The sequence below is a fragment of the Actinia tenebrosa genome, unplaced genomic scaffold (genome assembly GCF_029948245.1).
Source record: "Actinia tenebrosa isolate PJP-AT-01 unplaced genomic scaffold, QUT_ActTen_1.0 PGA_scaffold9__36_contigs__length_13948895, whole genome shotgun sequence".
Classification (NCBI taxonomy): Eukaryota; Metazoa; Cnidaria; class Anthozoa; order Actiniaria; family Actiniidae; genus Actinia; species Actinia tenebrosa.
This window is the reverse complement of record NW_028292586.1, coordinates 10,021,811-10,048,458: the sequence shown is the minus strand read 5'-3', so window position 1 is coordinate 10,048,458 and position 26,648 is coordinate 10,021,811. Positions and strand designations below refer to the sequence as shown.

Sequence of the window (26,648 nt, the reverse complement as noted above, 5' to 3'; positions counted from 1 at the left end):
CAAATTTAATATAATGTCATGAAGGATGCTGCAAACAGTGAAAACAGTTCTAGACACTTCCAATGTTATAAATTCATAGTTACCCGGTCTTAGTTATCGGTATCTGCCGTGATGAGGCGAATAAGAAAAATGTAAAGTATGGTATTAATTCCTAAATTATGAAGGCTGTCACCAAGACATCTCCGCCAGCTCAGGTTAGTATATTATTAGGGTATCAACCTCGTACAACCAAGTGATCTTCCCTTCCAATCTCCTGCTTGCTAATCATTTCTATTTATTTCCACATGACGGACCTTTTACTTTTAGCTGTTTTTCCCCCAGATATATTAGTTTATTTTTTAACAATATGAAGTATGTCAAACTTACCAGTAACTAATTGTTAGAGAAGCCGCTAGAAGAAATGTATAAATCATGCCATATATACGACTATTATCCTCTGTGTTGTCTGGTGTTAAATGCTGGCCTTCTAGCTCGATCCCTGCTCGTGACATATTATTGTTGATTCTGAATCAAATATTGAGTACTTTAATTACAACCATAACCTTATTCAATTTATCGGATCAAAGGAATATTTTGATTTCCATCGCAATAAGCTTATATTGATTTCGGTAGTACAATCAACCAAAAATTTGAATAAAAAGATATAACTAGCTAAAAACTAGTGTGAGCTGCGTCGGTGTTTCTAATGAAACAGTAATGATGAAAAGGTAAATTATACACCGTGAAAAGATGAAAAAACTTACTGACGTTTCGGACGCTAGTCCTTCGTCGGAGTAAAAGAGCTCTTTTACTCCGACGAAGGACTAACGTCCGAAACGTCAGTAAGTTTTTTCATCTTTTCACGGTGTATAATTTACCTTTTCATCATTAAAAATTTGAATACATCGATGTGCGTGATCATATAACACTTCTCGGTATTATTAAAGCACGTGCACTTTCTTGTTCATCACAGCCTTACTTTATTCTATTTTATAATTCAATAGCGCTGTTTCTTTCGTGAAGAAAGAGAGGACGGAGCCGTGTATGAAGTTTCTCTCAAGAAAGTTCGCTATCGTCGCAGTGCTAAATATTTAGTGGATATCAGCGAAGAACCGGTCTCTCACTTACAGTGGGAAACAATTCTTGTGCGAAAAATCAAAGCAGGAACTTTGAAGAAACTTGTTGATAATTTAGTATCAGAGAAGGACTCTTTATCCGAAGACTCGGATCCCGGTTATTTAATGGGTTTTTTATCAACTTATCGGGCATTTGCTGAAGTACATGATGTATTGGAACTTCTTATTGAAAGGTCAGTTTTAAATATCAGTTTTAATTTCAATAAAACATATAAAGCCATATTCTGAAAAAATGCGTGTATATGATTGCAAATATAGCAAATGTCATGGTCAGTCAGATAAGAACAAAAGAAGTGATGGATTATAATAATAGTTTATTAGAGCTCGTGGTCATCATTTTATACTTGTATGGGGGGTGGGGTGGGTTGGCATGGTGCCCTTGATGGATGCCTGATGTGATGTTACAAATCATTTAGAGCCAATAAAAACAGGCTCACTTTTTAGCATGTTCACACTTGGTTCCTGAGCACGGTGCTTGCAACGTAGAGTACAAATCCTGCTGGATTCTAATTGTAAACACAGTGTAAGAGTACATGCAAGGTTTGGAGCACAAAGTGTCTAAGCTCTATAAGGGTGTTTTTGCTTTTATAGCTGTGTCCACTTAATAGCGGTATTATAGTCTGTATTAAATTATTTTTATGTTGGTTGCAATACTCATCGATGTTAGTAAATCATTGTAATGCTCTCCTAAGTGCAATGCATATTGCTGATGCTCTCCTGAATGCAAAACTCGTCGATGTTAGTAAATTATTGTAATGCTCTCCTGAGTGCAATGCATATTGGTGATGCTCTCCTGAATGCAATGTCCATAATTGTATTTCCATTTTAATTGTAACAAATACAATGTGAATTTGTTTGAAACCAAAAACAGGCTGAAATACTTGCAAATGGATAATATACAGCTATTTCAAGAAAGGTTGGTGAACGTTTTCTTGCATGAGGTTGCATGTTGCTCATTGCTTACCGTGTGTGCTGACATTATTTACATATGATTTTAATGCATTTCAAGCTGAGAATGCAAGATGCAACAGAACCTTCACCAACCTGAGAATTGACTGACAACATACAACTTGTTTATTGATTATATATTAAAACATGATGGCCACAGAATCCCAGCTATCAGCCCTGATACAATTTTTAACAGTTTTTGGGTGAGCTTATAATCAGGGGAGGTGAGTTGGGTTTGTAAAAGGAATAGAAAACCCTTAACTCCCTTTAATGAAAATGTTTAATCATGTCCATTTCAATTGAGCGGCAGTGTTCATGCAACAATATGTAAAAGCTTTGAAACACTTTATTACAAATTTAAGAACTATGAACTGGGCAGAAATAGTCTTGACTTTCGAGGCTCAATCATATGGAATAGCCTGGACAGGAGTACTAGAAACATTAAAGATCTGAATACTTTTAAAAAGGTTTTAAAGAATAATAAGAAAATGATTGACCAGGTAACTTTTTCTAAGGAAACTTGTTTTAATCACAATAAAGATAATAGTTATATATATTATTGATTTAACAAATCAAAAACAGTTTTCCGTGTTTGATACTCTGATCAAAACACGCGGGATGTTGGGAGAACACGAGAGGAGCGTAGGAAACCACGACGCGTAGCGGAGTGGTTTCCAGCTTCTCGAGTGTTCTCCCAACATCCCAAGTGTTTTGATCAGAGTATCAAACACGGAAAACTGTTTTTGATTTGCTTTATAAAATAACAAACGCACGAAAAGATCGAAAAAAAGCAAAGTCTAAGTAAATTCTCCCTACGAGCCGTCTTATTTAAACTGACCAATGAGCGCGCGCGATAGATTAAAAATGACGATAGCATGTTTTGATACTCTCATCAAACATGGTTTTCGACCAATCATAGCGCGCGTAGTATCCCAATTATTTTATAATATTAAATCAAGCATAATTTTTCGAAATATATTCTCACTAAATTAATTCTATGTATTTATTTACTCATTTATTTATTCATTATTATTAATATATATGTATGTCTTTTTCATAGGATATTGTCATATTTGTAGAATATCATTTTTAAATTGAATATTTTATAATTCTATTATAGATTAATTATTAGATTTTTTTATTTATCTTAAATAGTTAGTTAAATAGTTAGTTAAATAGTTAGTTAGATATGCAGGTCCACATCAGCTATATAGCTGCCAGTTTTTTAGACCTGCTGAAACAAATAAAAGTGGATGTATGTATGTATGTATGTGTGTATGTATGTAAGTGCTCAGTAAAACTATAATCTGAGTTATTTATCAATGTTCTACAGGCTAGGCCTGCAAAGCAGTACTCAAAAAATGGGTGGAGCTTACATCAGAGGACTTCGTGGGGGTGAACCTTGCTGGGACCTTGAGTCTGTTCACTTGCCCCTCATCACCTCTGTTTGCTTTTGTATTTATTCATTTTCTGTTCTCTTTTGTAAGTCAAACATCATGAAAAGCCTAAATAAATTTAAAAAAAATTGATTAACTGGACGAAAATTTTTATTAACATATTGAGGGGAGGAGGGGGGGGGGGTTGGGGAGTGTTATTTGGGGTCTCATAATCAGGGGGGGGGGTTATAACAAGGATTCTATAGCATTTCAAAAGCAACATTAATATTAATTATAGATACACACAACCCATTTTGTTTAATATAAATATATGATATTTCACAATTAATGTTTTGCAAGTTTGATGTTCCATTCATTCATTCATGTTTCTTTGTCCTTTCATTACTTCATTCTCACTGTTAATTTGTTTATTTCATATTTTAAGGTGCCTTGATGCTCAGCAAATGAGAATTGAAAGTCCAGAGAAAAGTCTGATTATCATGAAGTAAGTAGTAGTAGCTATCCATATCTGATGATACATACAGTATCAAGTACCAAGCTTGACTTGTATTATATGTATATGTAAATAATGTCAGTACAGAAAAAATACACCAGAAAAATTCACACAAAGTTTGGTATTACTGTTCTATATTGTTGTAACCTTTTGCTATTGCATTCACATTGCCCATAGTGAATTTCAGGCATGACAGCATTGATACAACATGCAACATTGATACAACATGCAACATTGATACAACATGCAACATTGATACAACATGCAACATCGATACAACATGCAACATTGATACAAAATGCAACATTGATACAACATGCAACATTGATACAACATGCAACATTGATACAACATGCAACATTGATACAACATGCAACATTGATACAACATGCAACATTGATACAACATGCAACATTGATACAACATTCAACATTGATACAACATGAAACATTGATACAACATGCAACATTGATACAACATGCAACATTGATACAACATGCAACATTGATACAACATTCAACATGCAAGAAAACCTTCACCAACATTTTTTTTGAAAAAGCTGTACACATTATTTTACTATTTCCAGAATAACAACTCTTATTTTTTCCGGTCCGGTATACTAAAAAAATCGTGCGTTCTGATTGGCTGTTTGAGTGTGCAGTATTTTGTCAGTATCTGCTCGCGGTCCGGTATGCTTTGCCGCTAAACAACAAAACAAAACGATTACAAAAACAAGAAAAAACAATACGGGAAAAAAATAAATAAGTTATTTACCGTCCCATAGTCGGTCCGGATATGAAAAAACTGTGCCCTCGGTCTTGAAGACATATATTCGAGACCTCGGGCACAGTTGTTCCCTATCCGGACCTCCTGGCCGGTAAATAACATATATATGTTTGTGTGCCCTCAATTAATTCGCTGCGCCATATTGAAAGGCCTTTGCGAACACTTTCTGAAACTTGTAAAAAGATTCAAAATCTGTTTTGTTTCAAATAACATTCTGATCAAGATTGCGCCGTTTTCTTTTTGACAATGGCAGCGTAAAAAACAGGGATAAAAGATGTTGTTACTGAGAACTATTCAGCCCCTATTGATTTTGATCAGCACTCAATGGCGGATCCAAAAGGAAAATCGGGGGGGGGATGACGTGAAATTTTCGTGAAATTGCGAAATTAAAGTGTCACAAAAATATGCGACATCCAAAATCGCGAAATAAGACTTCGCGCAACTGTAATGTAATATGGAAGTCAGAACCAAATACGCCACGTTCGAGATACATAAAACTCTATACAGCATAATACCGTGGGTCTGTGAAATAAAATGTTCAAAGACTAAACCCCAAAAGAACAGTAGCCAATATAGTGCAGTGGTTTTGATCGTAATGTTGTTGAGTAGTGAACTCACTAGCATCTCTACCAACATTTCCCCATTACTGCCGAAAGGTAGGTACGTAGTATGTTGTGCATTATTTAATTCCTATAGCAATAAATGTGTTTGGTGATCCACTTGTTTGTACCGTACATGAAATACCTTACGTCTAGTTATCGAACGTGTCAGTATTACTTCCTTGTAATTCGTTGATTAATGAGCTACAGTTCTTGTAGAAATCTTCTCTAGCCTCGTTCCTTTTTGGTGAGTAAACATTCCTCACCAGATCCGTCTCTTATCAAGTGCTTTATCATATGGACATAATTAGCTAGTTTTTTATTGCGCAAAACAATTAATTTTCTGTTTGTTGTGATATTACAGAGGCGTTATTGGAGTGCTTATGGTTTGGCTTGAGCAGTTCTGCTCGGACTTTAATGCGCCGCCAGACTTCGCAGATCTAAAGAGACTGAATAACTTTGTAAATAATCAACTAGAAGGAGATATCAAGAAAGATTTGGCCAAGAAAATTACAGAAAAGCTTCAAACATTTATTATAACACCATATGAAAGTGAAGGTATGCAACAAACATTTTGTACTATTTCTAAAACAATAGAATGAAATATCTAATCTAATGCATTTTACGCTTTTTCATGACGTATTTCTACGACTCTGGATCAACGATTTCTTGATTAGCTGCATATAGACGGTCTGGGCGCAGCCTATTCTCTCCCCTTATGCCTTCGGGCTAAAACATTGTCCCGTAAATAATCCGTACATCTAAGGGAGAATGGGGTTTCATTGACATCACGTCCGAAGTCATACGACACCTAACTTTTGAGGATATCTTGCGGATCAACAGTTCTCTCTCTATTATCTATAAGTTTTCTTCGAAAATAACGAATATGCGCAAGAAATCCCTACCACAACTCGACAACAGCGACATACTCTGTACTTCAACTCTGCAACATTTCGACGATGTATAAAAACTTAGCTAGTCCCTCTATTAACTAGAATCAGAAGAAGTTGTTAGTCGTACTAGTACTGAGACGGCCATTCTACGTGTCTGCAACCACACATCCACGTTCTATCGACAATCGCGAAGAGGTTGTTCTTGTCGGACTTTCTGGTCAGACTTTCGTGCAGGAGGTCGTGGTTCAAGTCCAAGCCGGACCAACACTCAGGGTTTTAGAACAACTGAGGAGAAGGTGCTGCCTTTATAATAACAACATCATGGTTAGACCTTCACGTGTTTCGGATGACCACGTAAAATGGCGGTCCTATATTTCTCTCCACACTACCTCACCCTGCAACGGAGGGACGTAAAAGAACCACTGAGGACGTAAAGAAACCCTGGCAGTGACCATCCTCAGTGTCTGGCCTTTAATAATGATTTCTTAAAGATTTGATTGTGGGATAGGTATCGGGGATTTTACGGGGTTTGAAGTTGGTGCAATGTATCTTGAAGGGCACCCTGTGTCCTATTATGTAGCACCAGCCTGTGAGCAAAAACTAAAACAAAAAACAAAATACAATAAAATGTACATGTTCTAATAGTGACATGCGCTTTTCTCATGTACAGGGGATCCAATAGGCTTTAGATTGTCTATGCTTAAGGATGTTGATTACATCGTGGAGGCTGACAAAACAAGTGGCTCTTATGAAGGACTTGACTTTGATTTGTTGTCATCCAACCCGGAGTCGTTCGCAGAGCAGCTTACTCTTATGGACGCAGTAAGTACCGACAGTTGTGCCAGTTATCGTCAATTATCATCATGGAGTGGCAGGATGAGTGGAGGGTGGGGTTGGGTGGTTGGGAAGGCCAGTAGAGTGGCAGGATGGTTGGGGGAGTGGGTTTGAGTGGTTAAGGAGGCTGTGGCGGACGGAGAGGTAGGATGGGTGGGGAAGGGGGTTGGGTGGATAGGTGGGGGCGTGGGGTGGGTAGATAGGCGAGGGCGTGGGGTGGGTGGATGGTAGGGAAGACCAAGGAGAAGAAAAAAAGGCTGGAGGGGGAGTGGGAAGGAGGAAAGGTCGTCCCTTTTTGGATTTTTTTCTAAGACGAAAGAGAAATATCCAAATTTAGTGGCTACTGAATCTTCTTAAATTGTCGATCGTGTTGTTATTTTCAGGAGTTGTTTCGCAAGGTCATCCCTTGGCACTGTTTAGGCTCAGTATGGTCAAATAGACGACGGAGCAAAGATACTCACAATACAGCAAAACCAACAGTTGAACAATTTAATGCTGTTTCACTGCGAGTGATTTCTACTATCCTTACTTGTTCCAGTAGGAAAAGTACAGCGCCAAGCAAAAGAGCACAATACATAACACGTTGGATCGAGATTGCGCAGGTTTGTTTTCTTTAAGGATTTTTTTACGAGAAGCTCAGACATCCTAGACTTTTTTCTTTTGTCTCAGCTATTATAATACCAATCAATGGCGTAATGAGATAGATTGAACTAACCTAACCTAAAATATAAACTTGTGGCCAGCAATGCTAGAACTGTTATTGGTCTTGGCTGGTGCTTGTACTTAAAGTAGCTTGTAAACAGGCTTGCAGCAAGGGTTGGACAATATTTAAGAAGTGACAATGCAAAGCATTGTAAAACAAATGGGACCTTTTTTGCCTACTTACTGTTTGTGGGAAATCACCATGGATACGGTGTGTTGTTCAGTATTATATACCACCACGAGGTTTGGGCATCTAGGATCTAAGTTTCTGGCTTTAATCACTGTTTGCAAAATAGGCTTTGAAAAAAAACTGCTCTTTGAAATAAAATTAGCAACACTTAATTAAACGTAAAATGTATCTTTTATAAAATATTTATATCAATTGACACATATTTTTATAGGAATGTCGAGATATCAAGAACTTTTCGTCTCTGAGGGCTATTATTTCTGGGCTCCAGTCTGCCTCAATACATAGGCTAAAAAAATCTTGGATGCAAGTCCCAAGGTAACAGATATAACTAACTAGAGCAACATGGAATGTCACTAACCACTTTTTCTTATAATTTTAGGGAAAAACAGCTTTTATTTTCTGAGCTCTCGTCGATTTTTTCAGAGGAGAAGAATCAAAAAATGAGCAGAGAGCTTTTGATGAAGGTATGGAAATGATCAATAGAAGTCGATAATTATAAAATTCTACAAAAATACTGGGTCCAACATCCTTTGTTGTTGGACATGAACCAGGAACGTCCCCCTGCAAGAATACGTGTGCTAATAACAATGCTCATTTAATAAGTGATTCGGGAGGCTTGTTATCATACATTCAGCTATGTCAATTCTAGCATGCTGTGTGTTCGAACCAGGTTTTTTATTATGGTTGCAGGAAGGGACAGCTAAAAGACCAGAATCAGAAACGTCTGGAATAAAAAGACCGAACAGCCTGAAGAAACGACGATCGCGGTTTCTAAACTCAGTAAGGCGGCAATATTATATTATCATGATAGGAGCATATTATCATGTCAATACTTTTTTCTGTTTTCCTCTTCCTTCCTTCCTTCCTTCCTTTTCTCTTTGTTTTTTCCCCATCTTTGTTTTGTGTAGTGACTATTGTTCGCTCTTCCTTTTATAGGACTCCGTTATGCAAGGAACAGTACCGTATCTAGGAACATTTTTAACAGATCTGACAATGATTGACACATTATATCCAGATTACACAGAGGTATAATTGACTGTTTTATGTCTATGGTCGCCGTGTGTTCTGTGAAGATGTGGAAATATCTTTCATTGTTGCTGAATGGATTTGTTTTTTTTATAGGATGGATTGATTAATTTTGAGAAAAGACGAAAGGTGAGCGACATAATCAAGCTGTGCATACTTGACATATATTCAGGGAATTGTTTGAGCTCATGCTAGATGACTCATGCTAGATGACTTTACTTTTATTATTGTATTTCCCTGCAGGAATTCGAAGTCATTGCACAGATCAAACTTCTGCAAGAAGCCGCAAAAAATTACAACATTGTACCTAATGGAAATTTCAGGCATACGTTTGACTCACTCATGACGTTTTCTGAAGCAGAAAGGTAATTTTTTCAAAACAAAAATGAGTTGGGAAAGCCAACCCAACCCAATTTACTCCACTCTACTCCACCTACCCCCCTCCCTACCCACCTCACTCCATTCCAGTCTACTCCTCACCACACCCCTACCCACCTCACTCTATTCCAGTCTACTCCACACCACACCTACCCATCCCACATCACATCACGCCACACCACGCCACACCACACAACACCTCACCACAAACCACCCCACCACACCATCACACCACCAAACCACACCACACCACATCACACCACACCACACCACACCTAACCACACCACACCACACCACACCACACCTCACCACACCACACCACACCACGCCACACACCACCACACCACATCACACCTAACTACACCACACCACACCACCCCTACCCACCCCACCCCACTCCATTCCGCTCCACTTCACACTACCCTAGCCGCGCTTTAACTCAAGTAATCTCAAACCAACCAATCAACGATTGATTTTTATATATTCTACTTTTTTGTGGACATTTTCTTTGTCTTTGATCAAGGGAAATAAGAAAAGTTATATAGTTCATGTTTTCCGTTTCTTTAGCTTCAAAATCTCGTGTGATATAGAAAAAGATTCTACGAAAAAAAGACCAGTTAGACTTTCATTAAGGTGAGCCATAAGTAAAACAATGACTTGAACTGATCACCCAGTCAAAGTGCCAGCCAAGCTAGCAGTGGCTAGTAGTAATATGCATTGGCTGGTGTCATCTGAAATTCCACACTATGTTTGTACAGTAAAATAATATAAAGTTCCGTCTTACTTCATAGCTGCATTTTCTTTCAACTTCTCCATATTTTATTGTATTCTTTTGTTCACATTATCACATATTAGTCAAGGAAAATAAGGAAAACAGACGACTTGTACTAACAGGTCACGTGACCTACCCCTAAAACGAGTAGCTGTGTGAAAATGAGCTAAAAAAACTCAAAGAGCACCTCGACATTAGTAGGGAGGTGAAATATAAGCAAAATAAGCAAAAGAGGGGAAATGACATTAATAGAAAAAAAAGATAGTTTCAAGGATTTGTATGGGAAAATGTGCTGCATGGCAAAGCTTGCCTTCCAATACTTTTTTTATACAAATGCTTATAAGATATTTGATTTCAGATTAAATGCCATTTTTTCCTAATAGTTGGCCCTGTTACTAATAACGAGGTGCTCTTTTCATTTCTGATGTTTGTTTTGTCTCTGGTGCTCGCTTTAAGGGGGATAGCTAGGGGAGAAGGTCTTAATTAACAATTAGTCGTATTTTGTTGTTGTTATTATAATTTAAATTTTTGTTAGGTTGCACTTAATTTGGAGCCAAGCTCTGTTGTGCTTACCCCTTCCATGATAGCTTCGATAGGAACTTAGATAATTGTCATGGATAAAGTAAAGGCAAAAAGGCAGGACGTTTCACTAGCATGCTTTGCGCGCCGTGCTCATTATGCATCTGTCTTTAGCGTTTGTTTGAAAAATTTCCTCTCGACGGCGATTTTCCTCGATTTTCTCGCCAAACAAAAACAGCAGCCGTTCGCTTATTAAATATTTTCTGCATCCATACTGATGAACAATGGAAAGTTTGGACATTTCTCTGGGACCTGGTTCGGCATTTTTGTAATTTTAGCCATAGGAAAAATCAAAATATGCCGTATCAATGAATGGATAGAAAAAGATAAAAGTTGTTTTGACAAGCGAAGTGTTTGTAGGCTCTGAATTATGTGGGAGTAAGTCGAAATTAGACGAAGAAAATTTAAAAAAGGACACACCTACACAAAGTATAGCCTTCATACTATGCTATATCCCTTAAGTCTCCTTAAGTCTCCACGTTTGAGTGAGATACGGCCATTACAATTTCCACTAAAATTCGCCATTGGTTTCACTTCGTCTTGTCTTACGTCCTTGATTTGACGTGAACTGCTAGATTACCAAAAATTGTACTTTTGAGTATCTTATACAAATCTGATAATCTTGATTTTAAAATTCAAACGTATGCTTCATGCTAACAACGACAATGTAAAATGTTTTGTTTTTTTATTTTATCAATCGAAGGTAGTTTTATTCAAAGAGGAAAGAGTTAAGCTTACTTTTATTCACAGCACGTGTCACAAGCCCGACAAACAATTCAAGAATTTCCTTAATCTAACAAACTATAAACAAATAAATAGTCAAACCACTAGAGACTAATTTTATTCGACTCAAGAAAGCCAAACCTATAGTATTCCACAGTGCAGAAAGTGCAATTTTCTTAAGAACTCAAATTTACAAAAAGCTTAAAAGTTCAAATACAAAGGCAAGACATTCGAAGAAAATACTCGATCGAAGAAAGTAGATTGTATATTTTTCTCAAGGGTCGTTAAACAACAACAAACTTTACACATGGCTTTTGTATATTACCTCGAAAAACAGCTTCTAGATAAAGCTTTATTCACTAGCGATTTTCTTCCGGAAAATCGAGACTGTCTTTGTTCAAAACGCGACGATGCAACTGGTCTTCTTTCTTCAATGGAAATGCCTGGGAAGATGCCTGATAACTGTCACAAATTTAAAACACGTAATACCAGCAAATTCAGTCTAATTGATCCTTTTTGACAATACAGTAGAGAAAGAGAAGGTCTGAAGTGGAAAAGGGCTCACGATTTCCCTCTATAATCGCCATAGTCGAGTCCATAGTCGATGTTTTTGCATTGACATTAAAGCGAAAATGAGTAGATCACGTGACTTTTCAGTGTGGTAATATAGTTGGTGGAGGCGCGCAAAGCATGCTAGTGAAACATCCTCCTTTGGATAAAGTTATGTAAATTTATAAAATAATTGGGATACTACGCGCGATATGATTGGTCGAAAAACCATGTTTGATGAGAGTATCAAAACACGCTGTCGTCATTTTAGCGCGTGCAATTATTGCAACTGTCAGATTTTAATCTATCGCGCGCACTCATTGGTCAGTTTGAAAAAGACGGCACGTAGGGAGAATTTACTTAAATTTGCTTTTTTTCGATCTTTTCGTGCGTTTGTTATTATATAAAACAAATCAAAAACAGTTTTCCGTGTTTGATACTCTGATCAAAACACTTGGGATGTTGGGAGAACACTCGAGAAGCTGGAAACCATCGGCTACACGTCGTGGTTTCCTACGCTCCTCTCGCGTTCTCTCCAACATACCGCGTGTTTTGATCAGAGTAGCAAACACGGAAAACTGTTTTTGATCTGTTAAATAAAAGTGCATGTTCGATTACTCGCTCTAATTCGACCAAAGGTTTGCGAATCATTTCTAAGTCTTTGAAGCAATTCAATAAACTTGCAGATCGTGTTTTACCATGTCTAAAACCACTCCGCTACGCCTCGTGTTTTTAAACCTGATAAAACACTCCTGCTCGTTCATTAAACAGTACTTAAAATTCCTGTTTGATGTTCAACAGGAGGAATCAAAGCGATCCAGATCTTGCGTCACTGTCTATTTCGTCTGACAGGAACGTGTTACACCGGCAAGAATCCAAGTCAACCGAGAACTCACCGGTATTAATAAGACATCAGAGAAATGTGAGTAACAGTGCTTTTCACACACGGCCTATTACACATCACTGGGATGATCTCTTATACACCGTTTTCTCAAGGTTGCGTGCGCATTCAAATTTAAGGAACTGCATTGCTATGAAATGTTTTTCGATAAGAATTCTTAAAATCGATTATTCTCCTCTTTAAATATAAAACTGTCTTCTCAATTTTACTGAATTGGCGTTTTTCAGTTTTGTGGCCCGTCAAGTTGGATGCGCACACCACAACCTTGAGAAAACGGTCTATTCGGCTCTCGTTTCTCAGTTATATACTTATTTCCAAAAGAGCCCGTTGTCGGAGGCAATGGCAAAAGTCGGACGGCGATGGCAATACCGAAAAGAACTATGGTTCAATACGTTTATTACATTTGTAAAAATTAGATTACCAACATGGATACCAAATGTCAACATTTATTTCTGCTACCCAAGTGGTATATTTATATATAAAGAATATTAATGACCCACAGTTCATTTCGGTCTCCAGCAACTGTTTTTGATAATTGTATGTTTTCGACTGCATGCGTAGATAAAAGTTTTTTTTTTTTAATATTTCACTTCACGAGGCATTGAATCTATTGTGGTATATATAGGGAATCAAATGCATGTTGGACCAATGAATATCTCAAATATATTACACGGTACAGTGTTATTGTAGTATAGGGAAGCAAATGCATGTTGGACCAATGAATATCTCAAATATATTAGACGGTACAGTGTTATTGTAGTATAGGGAAGCAAATGCATGTTGGACCAATGAATATCTCAAATATATTAGACGGTAGAGTGTTATTGTAGTATAGGGAAGCAAATGCATGTTGGACCAATGAATATCTCAATATATTACACGGTAGAGTGTTATTGTAGTATAGGGAATCAAATGCAATGTTGGACCAATGAATATCTCAATATATTAGACGGTACAGTGTTATTGTAGTATAGGGAATCAAATGCATGTTGGACCAATGAATATCTCAAATATATTTACACGGTAGAGTGTTATTGTAGTATAGGGAAGCAAATGCATGTTGACCAATGAATATCTCAATATATTAACACGTAGAGTGTTATTGTAGTATGGGGATCAAATGCATGTTGGACCAATGAATATCTCAAATATATTACGGTAGAGTGTTATTGTAAGTAGAGGGAAGCAAATGCAGGTTGGACCAATGAAAATATCTCAAATATATTACACGGTAGAGGTGTTAAATTGTAGTAGTAGGGGAATCAAATGCATGTTGGACCAATGAAATATCGCAAATAATGATTAGCGGTAGAGTGTTATTGGTAGTATAGGGAATCAAATGCATGTTGGACCAATTGAATATCTCAAAATAATATTAGACGGTAGAGTGTTATTGTAGTAACTTAGGGAATCAAATGCAATGTTGGACAATGAATTCTCAAATATATTAGGACGGTACAGTGTTATTGTAGTAAGGGAATCAAATGCATGTTGGACCAATGGAATATCTCAAATGATATTACACGTAGAGTGGTTATTGTAGTATAAGGGAAGCAAATGCAGGTTGGAACCGAATGAATATCTCAAATATAGTAGACGGTAGCGTATTGTTATGTAGTAAGGGAAGCAAATGCATGTTGGACCAATGAATATCTCAAATGATATTAGACGGTAGAGTGTTATTGTAGTTAGGGAATCAAAAGAGCATGTGTTGGAACCAAGAATTATCTCAATATATTACAGGTAGAGGGTATTGTATGTTATAGGGAAGCAAATGCATGTTGGACCAATGCAATCTCAAAGTATTAGACGTACAAGTGATTATTGTAGTATAGGGAAGCAAATGCATGTTGGACAATGATATCTCAAAATAATTAGACGGCTAGAGTGTTATTGTAGTATAGGGAAGCAAATCATGGTTTGACCAATGAATATCTCAAATATATTACACGGTAGAGTGTTATGTGTATAGGGAATCAAATGCATGTTGCCGACCAGAATATCTCAAATATATAGACGTCAGTGTTATGTGTAGTATAGGGGAATCAAATGCATGTTGGACCAATGAATATCTCAATATATTACACGGTAGAGTGTTATTGTAGTATAGGGAAGCAAATGCATGTTGGACGCAATGAATATCTCAAAATATATTAGGACGGTAGAGTGTTATTGGTAGATAAGGAAATCAAATGCATGTGGAGACCAATGAATATCTCAAATATATGTACAACGGTAGAGTGGTATTGTAGTATAAGGGAAGCAAATGCAATGTTGGGACCAATGGGGGGAATATCTTCAAATATATTAGACGGGAAGCAGTAGTTATTGTAGTATAGGGAATCAAATGCATGTTGGGACCAATGAATAATCTCAAATATATGTAGCAAACGGTAGATGTGTTATTGTAGTATAGGGAAGCAATGCATGTTTGGGACCATGAATATCTATAATATATTACAACGGTAAGTGTAATTGTAGTATAGGGAATCAAATGCATTTGGACCAATGAATATCTCAAATATATTAAGACGGTACAGTGTTATTGTAGTATAGGGAAGCAAATGCATGTTGACCAAGAATAATCGTACACTATATTACACGTAGAGTGCAGTGTTATTGTAGTATAGGGAATCAAATTGCATGTTGGACCAATGAATATCTCAAATATATTAGCACGGTACAGTGTTATGGTAGTATAGGGAAGCAAATGCATGTTGGACCATGAATATCTCAAATATATTACACGGTAGAGTGTTATTGTAGTATAGGGGAAGTCAAATGCATGTTGGACCAATGAATATCTCAAATATATTACACGGTACAGTGTTATTGTAGTATAGGGAATCAAATGCATGTTGGACGCAATGAATATCTCAAATATATTAGCACGGTAAGTGTATTGGTAGTATAGGGAATCAAATGCATGTTGGAACCAATGAATATCTCAAATATATTACACGGTAGAGTGTTATTGTAGTATAGGGATCAAATGCATGTTGGACCAATGAATATCTCAAATATATTACACGGTAGAGTGTTATTGTAGTATAGGGAATCAATGCATGTTGGACCAATGAATATCTCAAATATATTAGACGGTACAGTGTTATTGTAGTATAGGGAATCAAATGCATGTTGGACCAAGGAAATATCTAAATATATTAAGACAGCGTTAGAGGTGTTATTGTAGGTAGAGGGAATCAAACACTGCATGTTGGACCAATAATAATCTCAAATAATATTACACGGTAGAGTTGTTAGTGTAGTATAAAGGAGAAGCAAATGCCATGTTGGACAATGAATATCTCAAATATATTACACGTAGAGTTTGTGGATAGGGATCAAATTGCATGTTGGGACACCAATGAATATCTCAAATTATTAGACGTACAGTGTTATTGTAGTATAGGGAATCAAATGCATGTTTGGACCAATGAATATCTCAAATATATTAGACGGTAGAGTGTTATTGTAGATGGAGAATCAAATGCATGTTGGACAATGAATATCTTCAAATATTTAGACGGTACCAGTGTTATTGTAGTAAGGGAATCAAATGCATGTTGGACCAATGAAATCTCAAAGATATACACGGTAGAGTGTATTGTAGTATAGGGAATCAAATGATGTTGGACCATGAATATCTCAACTATATGAGACGTAGAGTGTGATTGTAGTATAGGACTCAAATGCATGTTGACCAATGAATATCTCATATATTAGACGGTGACATGTTATTGTAGTAAGGGAAGCAAATGCATGTATGGACCCATGAATATCTCAAATAATACACGGTAGAGTGTTATTGTAGTATAGGGAAGCAAAATGCATGTTGGACCAATGAATATCTCAAATATATTAGACGGTACAGTGTTATTGTAGTATAGGGAAGCAAATGCATGTTGAGACCAATGAATATCTCAAATATATTAGACGTAGAGTGTTATTGTAGTATAGGGAAGCAAATGCATGTTGGACCAATGAATATCTCAAATATATTACACGGTAGAGTGTTATTGTAGATAGGGAATCACATGCAGGTTGGAACCAAGGAATATTCAAAGATATTAGGACGGTACGTGTTATTGAGTATAGGGACATCAATGCATGTTGGACCAATGAATATCTCAATATATTACACGGTAGAGTGTTATTGTAGTATAGGGAAGCAAATGCATGTGGGACCAATGAATATCTCAAAATATATTAGACGGTAGAGTTATGTAGTATAGGGAAGCAAAGCATGTGGCCAATGAATATCTCAAATATATTACCACGGTAGATGTGTTATTGTGTAAGGGAGCCAAATGCAGTTGGACCAATGAATATCTCAAATTAGTAGACGAGTACAGGTGTTATTGTTAGTATAGGGAAGCAAATGCATGTTGGACCAAGGAATATCTCAAATAATTAGACGGTAGAGTGTTATTGAGTATAGGTAGGAACAAAGCTGTGGACCATGAATATCTCAAATATATTACACGGTAGAGTGGTAGTGTAGTATAGGGAATAAAATGCATGTTGGACATGCATATCTCAAATATATATTAGACGGTACAGTGTATGTAGTATAGGGAATCAAATGCATGGGACCAATGAATATCTCAAATATATTACACGGTAGAGTGTTATGGAGTATAGGGAAAGCAAAATGCATGTTGGACCAATGAATATCCAATATATTAGACGTAGAGTGTTATTGTAGTATTAGGGACTCAATGCATGTGGACCAAGAAATCTCAATATATTAGACGTAGAGTGTTATTGTAGTATATAGGGAATCCAATGCATGTTGGACCATGAATATCTCAATATATTACACGGTAGAGTGTTATTGTAGTATAGGGAATCAAATGCATGTTGAGACCAATGAATATCTCAAATATATTAGACGGTAAGTCGTTATTGTTAGTATAGGGAATCAAAGCATGTGGACCAATGAATATCTTCAAATATATTACAAGGTAGAGTGTTTTGGTAGTATAGGGAATCAAATGCATGTGGACCAATGAATGATCTCAAAATATATTAGACGGTACAGTGTTCTTGTAGTAAGGGATCCCCCCAAATGCAATGTTGGACCATGAATATCTCAATATATTACACGGTAGAGTGTTATTGTAGTTATAGGAAGCAATGCATGTTGGACCAATGAATATCTCAAATATATGTACACGGTAGAGTGTTATTGTAGTATAGGGAATCCAATGATGTTGGACCAATGAATATCTCAAATAATAGCGGTACAGTGTTTTGTGTATAGGAAGCAAATGCCATGTGCGACCAATGAATATCTCAACGCATTACACGGTAGAGTGTTATTGTAGTAAGGAAGCAAAGTATGTTGGGACCAATGGAATAATCAAAATATATTAGACGGTAGAGGTTATTTGTAGATATAGGGAAGCCAAATGCAGGTTGGACCAATGAATATGCTCAAATATATTAGACGGACAGTGTTATTGTAGTATAGGGAATCAAATGCATGTTGGACCATGAATATTCAAATATATTACACGGTACAGTGTTTGGTAGTATAGGGAACAAAGCATGTGGACCAATGGAATATCTCAAAATATATTACACGTACAGTGTATGTAGTAAAGGGATCAAATGCATGTTGGACCAATGAATATTCTTCAAAGATATTACACGGTAGAGTGTATTGTAGTATAGGGATCAAATGCAGTTGGACCATGAATATCTCAAAATATATAGACGGTAGAGTGTAGTGTGTATTAGATAGGGAAGCAAATGAATGTTGGACCACTGAATATCTCAAAGAATTACGACGGTACAGTGTATGGTAGTATAGGAAATCAAATGCATGTTGGGGACCAATTGAATATCTCAACTATATTAACGGATAGAGTTTATTGTAGTATAGCGGAATCAAATGAATGTTTGGGACCAATGAATATCTCAATATATTAGACGGTTTAGAGTGTTATGTAGTAAGGGAATCAAATGTGTTGGGGGGGGGGGGGGGGGGGGGGGGGACAAATGAATATCTCAAATTTAGACGGAGGTTGATTGTAGATCGGGCATCAAATGTGTGGACCACTATTCTCAAAAGTAGACGGTACAGTGTTAGGTAAGGGAATTCAAATGCATGTGGACCAATGAATATCTCAAATATATTACACGGTAGAGTGTTATGGGTGTATAGGAAGCAAAGGCATGTTGGACAATATATCTCAAATATATTACAAGGGAGTGTTAGTAAGATAGGAAATCAAATGCATGGGGGGGGTTGGGACCAATGAATATCTCAAATATATTACACGGACAGTGTTATTGTAGTATAGGGAATCAAATGCATGTGGTCCAATGAATATCTCAAATATATTACACGGTTTAGAGTGTTATTGTAGTCTAGGGAAAAGCCAAGCATGTTGGACAATGAATATCTCAAATATTATTACACGGGTAGAGTGTATTGTTTAGTAGAAGGGAATCAAAATTGCATGTTTGAACCCATGAATATTCTCAAATATATTAGACGGTACCAGTGTTTTGTGAGTATAGGGAATCAAATGCATGTTGACCAATGAATATATCAAATATATAGACGTTTAGAGTGTTATTGTAGTATAGGGAATCAAATGCATGTTTGGAACCAATGAATATCTCAAATATATAGACGTTTACAGTGTTATTGTAGTAAGGAATCAAATGCATGCTTGGACCATATGAATATCTCAATCTATTAGACGGTTAGAGTGTTATTTGTAGTATAGGAAGCAAATGCATGTTGACCCAATGAATATCTCAAATATATTACACGGTAGCGTGTTATTGTAGTATAGGGAATCAAATGCATGTTGGACCAATGAATATCTCAAATATATTACACGGTAGAGTGTTATTGTAGTATAGGGAATCAAATGCATGTTGGACCAATGAATATCTCAAATATATTAGACGGTACAGTGTTATTGTAGTATAGGGAAGCAAATGCATGTTGGACCAATGAATATCTCAAATATATTAGACGGTAGAGTGTTATTGTAGTATAGGGAATCAAATGCATGTTGGACCAATGAATATCTCAAATATATTACACGGTACAGTGTTATTGTAGTATAGGGAATCAAATGCATGTTGGTCCAATGAATATCTCAAATATATTACACGGTAGAGTGTTATTGTAGTATAGGGAAGCAAATGCATGTTGGACCAATGAATATCTCAAATATATTACACGGTAGAGTGTTATTGTAGTATAGGGAATCAAATGCATGTTGAACCAATGAATATCTCAAATATATTAGACGGTACAGTGTTATTGTAGTATAGGGAATCAAATGCATGTTGGACCAATGAATATATCAAATATATTAGACGGTAGAGTGTTATTGTAGTATAGGGAATCAAATGCATGTTGGACCAATGAATATCTCAAATATATTAGACGGTACAGTGTTATTGTAGTAAGGGAATCAAATGCATGTTGGACCAATGAATATCTCAAATATATTAGACGGTAGAGTGTTATTGTAGTATAGGGAAGCAAATGCATGTTGGACCAATGAATATCTCAAATATATTACACGGTAGAGTGTTATTGTAGTATAGGGAATCAAATGCATGTTGGACCAATGAATATCTCAAATATATTACACGGTAGAGTGTTATTGTAGTATAGGGAAGCAAATGCATGTTGGACCAATGAATATCTCAAATATATTACACGGTACAGTGTTATTGTAGTATAGGGAATCAAATGCATGTTGGACCAATGAATATCTCAAATATATTAGACGGTAGAGTGTTATTGTAGTATAGGGAATCAAATGCATGTTGGACCAATGAATATCTCAAATATATTACACGGTAGAGTGTTATTGTAGTATAGGGAAGCAAATGCATGTTGGACCAATGAATATCTCAAATATATTAGACGGTACAGTGTTATTGTAGTATAGGGAATCAAATGCATGTTGGACCAATGAATATCTCAAATATATAAGACGGTACAGTGTTATTGTAGTATAGGGAAGCAAATGCATGTTGGACCAATGAATATCTCAAATATATTACACGGTACAGTGTTATTGTAGTATAGGGAAGCAAATGCATGTTGGACCAATGAATATCTCAAATATATTACACGGTAGAGTGTTATTGTAGTATAGGGAAGCAAATGCATGTTGGACCAATGAATATCTCAAATATATTAGACGGTACAGTGTTATTGTAGTATAGGGAAGCAAATGCATGTTGGACCAATGAATATCTCAAATATATTACACGGTAGAGTGTTATTGTAGTATAGGGAATCAAATGCATGTTGGACCAATGAATATCTCAAATATATTACACGGTAGAGTGTTATTGTAGTATAGGGAAGCAAATGCATGTTGGACCAATGAATATCTCAAATATATTAGACGGTAGAGTGTTATTGTAGTATAGGGAAGCAAATGCATGTTGGACCAATGAATATCTCAAATATATTACACGGTACAGTGTTATTGTAGTATAGGGAAGCATACTCTATGCATGTTGGAACAATGAATATCTCAAATCCTGGTTAGACAACACCTTCAAGGACTCACATATAAGGATAGATGGATACAAGCAGGAAAGAGTTGACAGAGAAGAAAGGAAACTTCCAACAAATAAAGCTCACGGCGGTGGGATTGTTATTTACATCAGGGACAATCTCCCTTACAAAAGAAGAACAGACCTGGAGTCAGATGATATTGAATCTGTGTGGCTGCAACTTTGTCCACCAAACTCTCCTTCGCACTTGATTTGTACAGCCTACAGAAGTCCTGACTATCCAGTTCAAACTTGGATTAATAAATTTGAGTTACAGTTGACTGATGCTTACATTGAAGGCCATCTTTTAACCGTAATGGGAGACTTTAACATTGATGTTTTGGCTGAATCTGATGAAAGTAGTTCCTGGTTAGAAACTATGGAAGATTATAATTTATGCCAAGTTATTAGAGAACCAACCAGGGTGACAAACACATCTGCTACTCTAGTTGATCATGTCTTCACATCAGTTCCATGCAAAGTTAGAACCACTAAAGTTCCAAAAATTGGAATCAGCGACCATTATCCCACCTGTTTTGTGTTAAAGAGTTCCTTTGGCATGAAACGCTCGCATACCAAAATAAAATATCGATGCTACAAACATTTTAGTGAGGTGAGCTTCTTAGATGATCTATCTCATGTCCCTTGGACTGTCATTGATACTCTTGATGATGTGGATGATTGTCTTGACATATGGTACAAGTTGTTTCTTGAAGTAATTGACAAACACTTACCCTGGAAAGAAAGGCGCGTCAAAAGAAAACAACAGCCTAAATGGTTAACGGGTGAGATTCTTCGATGTATGTCAAACAGAGATCATTTCAAGAAAATAAATGACACTGTGAACTACAAAGCTACTAGGAATCGTTGTACTGCATTGATAAGGAAAGCTAAATCAGAGTATTACAAATCATGTCTGAACAATAGAAAAGGTGACTCGAGAGAACTTTGGAGATGCTTGCGAGAACTTGCTCCTGATGATGTAAAAACTACACCACACCATATTGATCTAAACAAAAACACCATTACTGATCCTAAAGACATTGGTGAACATTTTAATAACTTCTTCTCCTCAGTCGTTGATCAATATATCTTAAATCAACAGCCTGCAACCAACTTTGATAAACTGAAAGTCATGGTAAACTCAAGGATTAAGGATGATCTGAAATTTAATATTCCTCCAATAACCACAGAATTTGTACACAAGTTTCTGTCTACCATGGACATTAATAAAGCCACAGGACTTGATAGTTTGAGTTCTAAAATCCTCAAATTATCTGCGAATGAAATTACGGTATCCTTAACAAGCATTTTTAATAAGAGTTTAACAAGTGGCAAGTTTCCTACTGTCTGGAAAACCTCCAAGGTCACCCCAGTATTTAAATCTGGCAATCATTGTGATGTTAACAACTACAGGCCAATAGCTATATTGTGTGCAGTAAGCAAGATCCTTGAGCGTTATATTCACAACTGCTTCTACGATTTTCTTATTGGACATAAATTGTTGCATACTTCCCAATCAGGTTTTCGAAGCAATCACTCTTGTGAAACAGCTTTATTAAAGCTTATTGACAGCTGGGCATCAAATATGGAAAAAGGTCTTCTAACTGGAACAGTGTTTGTGGATTTCCGCAAAGCTTTCGACATGGTGGACACAGATATACTTCTTCAGAAACTTGCAATCTATCGTTGTGATAATTTAGTGCTATCCTGGTTCAAGTCATATTTACAAGGCAGACAGCAGTGTGTTCGGATTCAAGGAATCCTGTCATCTACGAAACCAGTCCATTATGGGGTACCTCAGGGAAGCATACTTGGGCCGCTGCTGTTTATTGTATTTATAAATGACCTTCCCCTATACACTAGTTCCAATATCGATATGTTTGCAGACGACTCTACATCTCATTCCAGTGCAAAGACAGTTGAGGAACTCAATGACATTCTAACCGATGATATGTCTAATGTTCACACATGGTGCAATGAAAATAACATGGTTGTTAATCTTGACAAAACAAAGGCAATGTTGATATCAACTTATCAGAAAGCAGCAAGATTAGAGAGTGACCTTGAAGTTTACTACAATGGCGCTAAGTTGAAAACAACTAAAACTGAAAAACTGTTAGGAGTAATAATTGACAAACACCTCTTATGGAAGTGTCATATTGACAAAGTAGCCAAGACCTTAAGTAAAGGAATCTATCTGTTAAGAAGGATTAAGAAGTTCTTACCTTTAGACTGTAGATTGACTTATTATAAGTCTTTTCTACAGCCACATATTGATTATTGTTGCACTATTTGGGGTCATTCAAGTCATGCTAAACGTATCCTTAAGTTACAGAATATGGCATTAAGAATAATTTTTGATAAGCCTAAACTGACTTCGGCTGGTCCACTGTTTAACATATCAGGAATTCTTACTATTCATCAAAGAGTAACATTCAGACTGTGTACTTTAGTATACAAGGCCCTTCATAACATGGCCCCCCAGTATATTAGTAATATGTTTAAGCTGAAATCTTCAGTTTGTAATAGGATAACTAGAAGCATTGCAAATAATGATTGATGGCTACCTAAAGTTAAGTTATGCATCAGTAGAAATTGTCTGCCCTATAGTGGGGCAAAGGCTTATAATAATTTACCTACTGCTTTAAGAAATATTGAGCAATTTAAGAGTTTTAGAACGGAACTCTACAAATATATGTTAAATAAATCATAATTATAAATAGTATCTTTTCTCAATAGTTTAGTGTATATTTAAATTTTGTAATTTAGATATTTATATTAGCTTCACATATTTTTGTATTTTTATATTTCTTGATGACCCAATGTAAGATTAGCTTTGCTAAATTGGTTTTTTATCATCGTTAAATAAAGTTTTTTATTATTATTATTATTATTATTATTATTATATATTACAAGGTAGAGTTATTTTGTGGGGGGATGGGTGGGGTGAAAGAGGGGAGGAGAGAGGGGTTATAGAGGGCCCAGTAACTAGACTTAGTTGTTGATTGAAGACATTGTAAGAGTTCAGTTTTCATCCACTTTTTTGCTTGCAAATAGCATTCTTCTGGCTCGTCCTCTTCTTCTTCTGGGATCTGTTCAGGTTCAGAAGCACCAGTCGCCAAGGGGATGTCTATTCCTATAAAGAGAAGGTCTTCTCCGTGTTTCAGATTACCATCTTCACCTGTAACGTCTTCCAATCCTTGGTCTCCTAATAAGTATTCATCCTCTCCGTCACCATTTGTCGGTTTTGGAGGCCACGAGGCTGGATATATTATCCGTGTAAGCCTTGAAGATGAGGAAGATAGTGGACTTGTATACAAAGGCGTTTGGGTCAGTACGAGTTGAAGATATACTTTTCTGCTTTGAATATTGTGTTTGAAATGCCAATGTGAGTAATTTGGTAAATCTTCTAATTTTTTCCAGCTTTCCCAAAGCGAACGCACACCAACTGTTATTCAAAAATGTTTATTAAAACATGGCCTAAATGAAAACTCTAAAGCGGATTACTGCCTGGTGCAGCAATTACCAAATGGAAGTGAGTATATTATCCATTCATTCACATATTATCATAGCTTTTGCTGATAAAGTCACTACGTAATAAGCCTTTTCATAGTTTAAGAATCGATTCCATTCTTTTGTCTAAACCTTCTTTTGTTCTTAATTAAACAAAAGGAGGTGAGAAATTCGGGATAAAATCGCATGCGCAGTGGAATCGATTCTTAAACTATGAAAAGGCTTATAGTCGCTATCAATAGGCGTCATTTCCGGTCTTGCGTGGAATTTCTACCAGATATGATTGTCAAGTTTTCTATGGAAATGTACACAACTGATTCCACAGGAGCATTGTTTGTCCCTCATTTTAGGCTGGTAATGAGATTATATTCATACTGATTATCTTCATACCAAGCAACAGTCTATATTAAGGATATATAGATTACTTGTAAAAGATATGGCTTATTGCCTTGGGTTTCGATATTTATCTCTTGTTTTCTTACTCTTTCAGATGAACTGGTTTTTCCAGATCACTGCAACGTTTATTATGCGGTCAATTCTAATGCCGAGCCTCTGACATTTCAGCTTCGAAAAAGATAGTCCTAATAATTGCGGCCCGGTTGGTGTCTATGTGGACGCCAAGGGACATGCATGCAGTATGAGAGTATGTCCGGCTCAACAGCTTGAGGAGTATAATTTATAAGCATCGAAAGCTTTGGCGTAATGTTTCCCATTTCAGACCACTTGTCATTCTCTTGAGAAGAAGATTCTTTGTTTGTGTTGTATCGATATACAGGTGTCTTTTTATATGCAACCGTTGAAAAAAGAAATGATACTCTAGGGGATGACGCCTTGTTTGAAATGAGAAAATATTACATCCATACCAGCCCAACAGTCTATCAATCTACTTCAAAGAACTATTGCGGGGTTAGCAATTAGAATTCGATTTGGTTACCCTGTGGTAGGAACGAGGCATTCTCCGCGTTCAATTTCTTGCTCGTTTGTGTGCAGTGTCACCGGAGTCTTTGCTGACCTTCAAAAGGATAAATTAGCATTTATCTTGTTTTGACCCTCCCAATATTGCTTTCCACCTTTACTTGGTCAAAAAATCTGAAAAAGAAATACATCGTTTCCTTGCTTAACCACAGGGTGACCAAAAGGAATCCTAGATATAGAACATGTATATAGGTTACATCTACAAGGGCCTTATTCACGCGGTAGCGATGCATGTTTATTCTCATGAGAATACAACTCTTCGCCGGTTTAACCCGCATAAAATCACTGTCAAGCATTTGAATGCGAGGCTACGCGTAGAGTAATCTATTGTTCAAACCAATATGGTTACCGCGTGAAAAAAGCATAGTAAGTAACGAGATACATGTATACAACACAGCAATGCTCGCCAATGTAAACACCAACAGTTAGTATGCTCACAAAACCCCTAATTATTTATTTTATTTTATTTTTTAATTTTTAATTTTTAATTTTTTAGTCTTGTTATAAAGAACTCCACGAGTAAGCATGCATTACAACACAAGATCCGGTCTGGTCTGATCCGGTCTGGTCTGATCCGGTCTGGGCTGGGCCGGTGTGTTTTTGATTATATAAAATAAATAGTTTTATACAAAAGAAACGCGAGAAAGGAAAAAACCCTTTATCCATATTTTTTTGCTTTTTATATTTTATATTTAAGAAATAAAATCATTTTACACGTAAA

General features: G+C 36.4%; 1 protein-coding gene across 1 annotated transcript; it reads left to right on the top strand.

Moving 5' to 3' along the window:
* On the top strand, positions 1-26,648 carry LOC148904779 (ral guanine nucleotide dissociation stimulator-like 1). Its single transcript, XM_089024861.1, has 17 exons — positions 1-194; positions 984-1,288; positions 3,885-3,944; positions 5,703-5,896; positions 6,902-7,053; positions 7,449-7,667; positions 8,169-8,272; positions 8,337-8,421; positions 8,648-8,737; positions 8,894-8,983; positions 9,080-9,112; positions 9,227-9,348; positions 9,930-9,995; positions 12,787-12,907; positions 24,497-24,769; positions 24,863-24,974; positions 25,443-26,648. The coding sequence occupies exons 1-17, from the start codon at positions 159-161 to the stop codon at positions 25,529-25,531; spliced, it is 2,151 nt and encodes a 716-aa protein (XP_088880987.1). The 5' UTR covers positions 1-158; the 3' UTR covers positions 25,532-26,648.

Coding starts and splice junctions, on each gene's coding strand:
- LOC148904779 (XM_089024861.1), top strand. CDS start 159: ATGAAGGCTGTCACCAAGACATCTCCGCCAGCTCAG. Junction 5,897..6,901: donor AACACCATATGAAAGTGAAG/GTATGCAACAAA, acceptor TCTCATGTACAG/GGGATCCAATAGGCTTTAGA. Junction 8,273..8,336: donor TCTTGGATGCAAGTCCCAAG/GTAACAGATATA, acceptor TTATAATTTTAG/GGAAAAACAGCTTTTATTTT.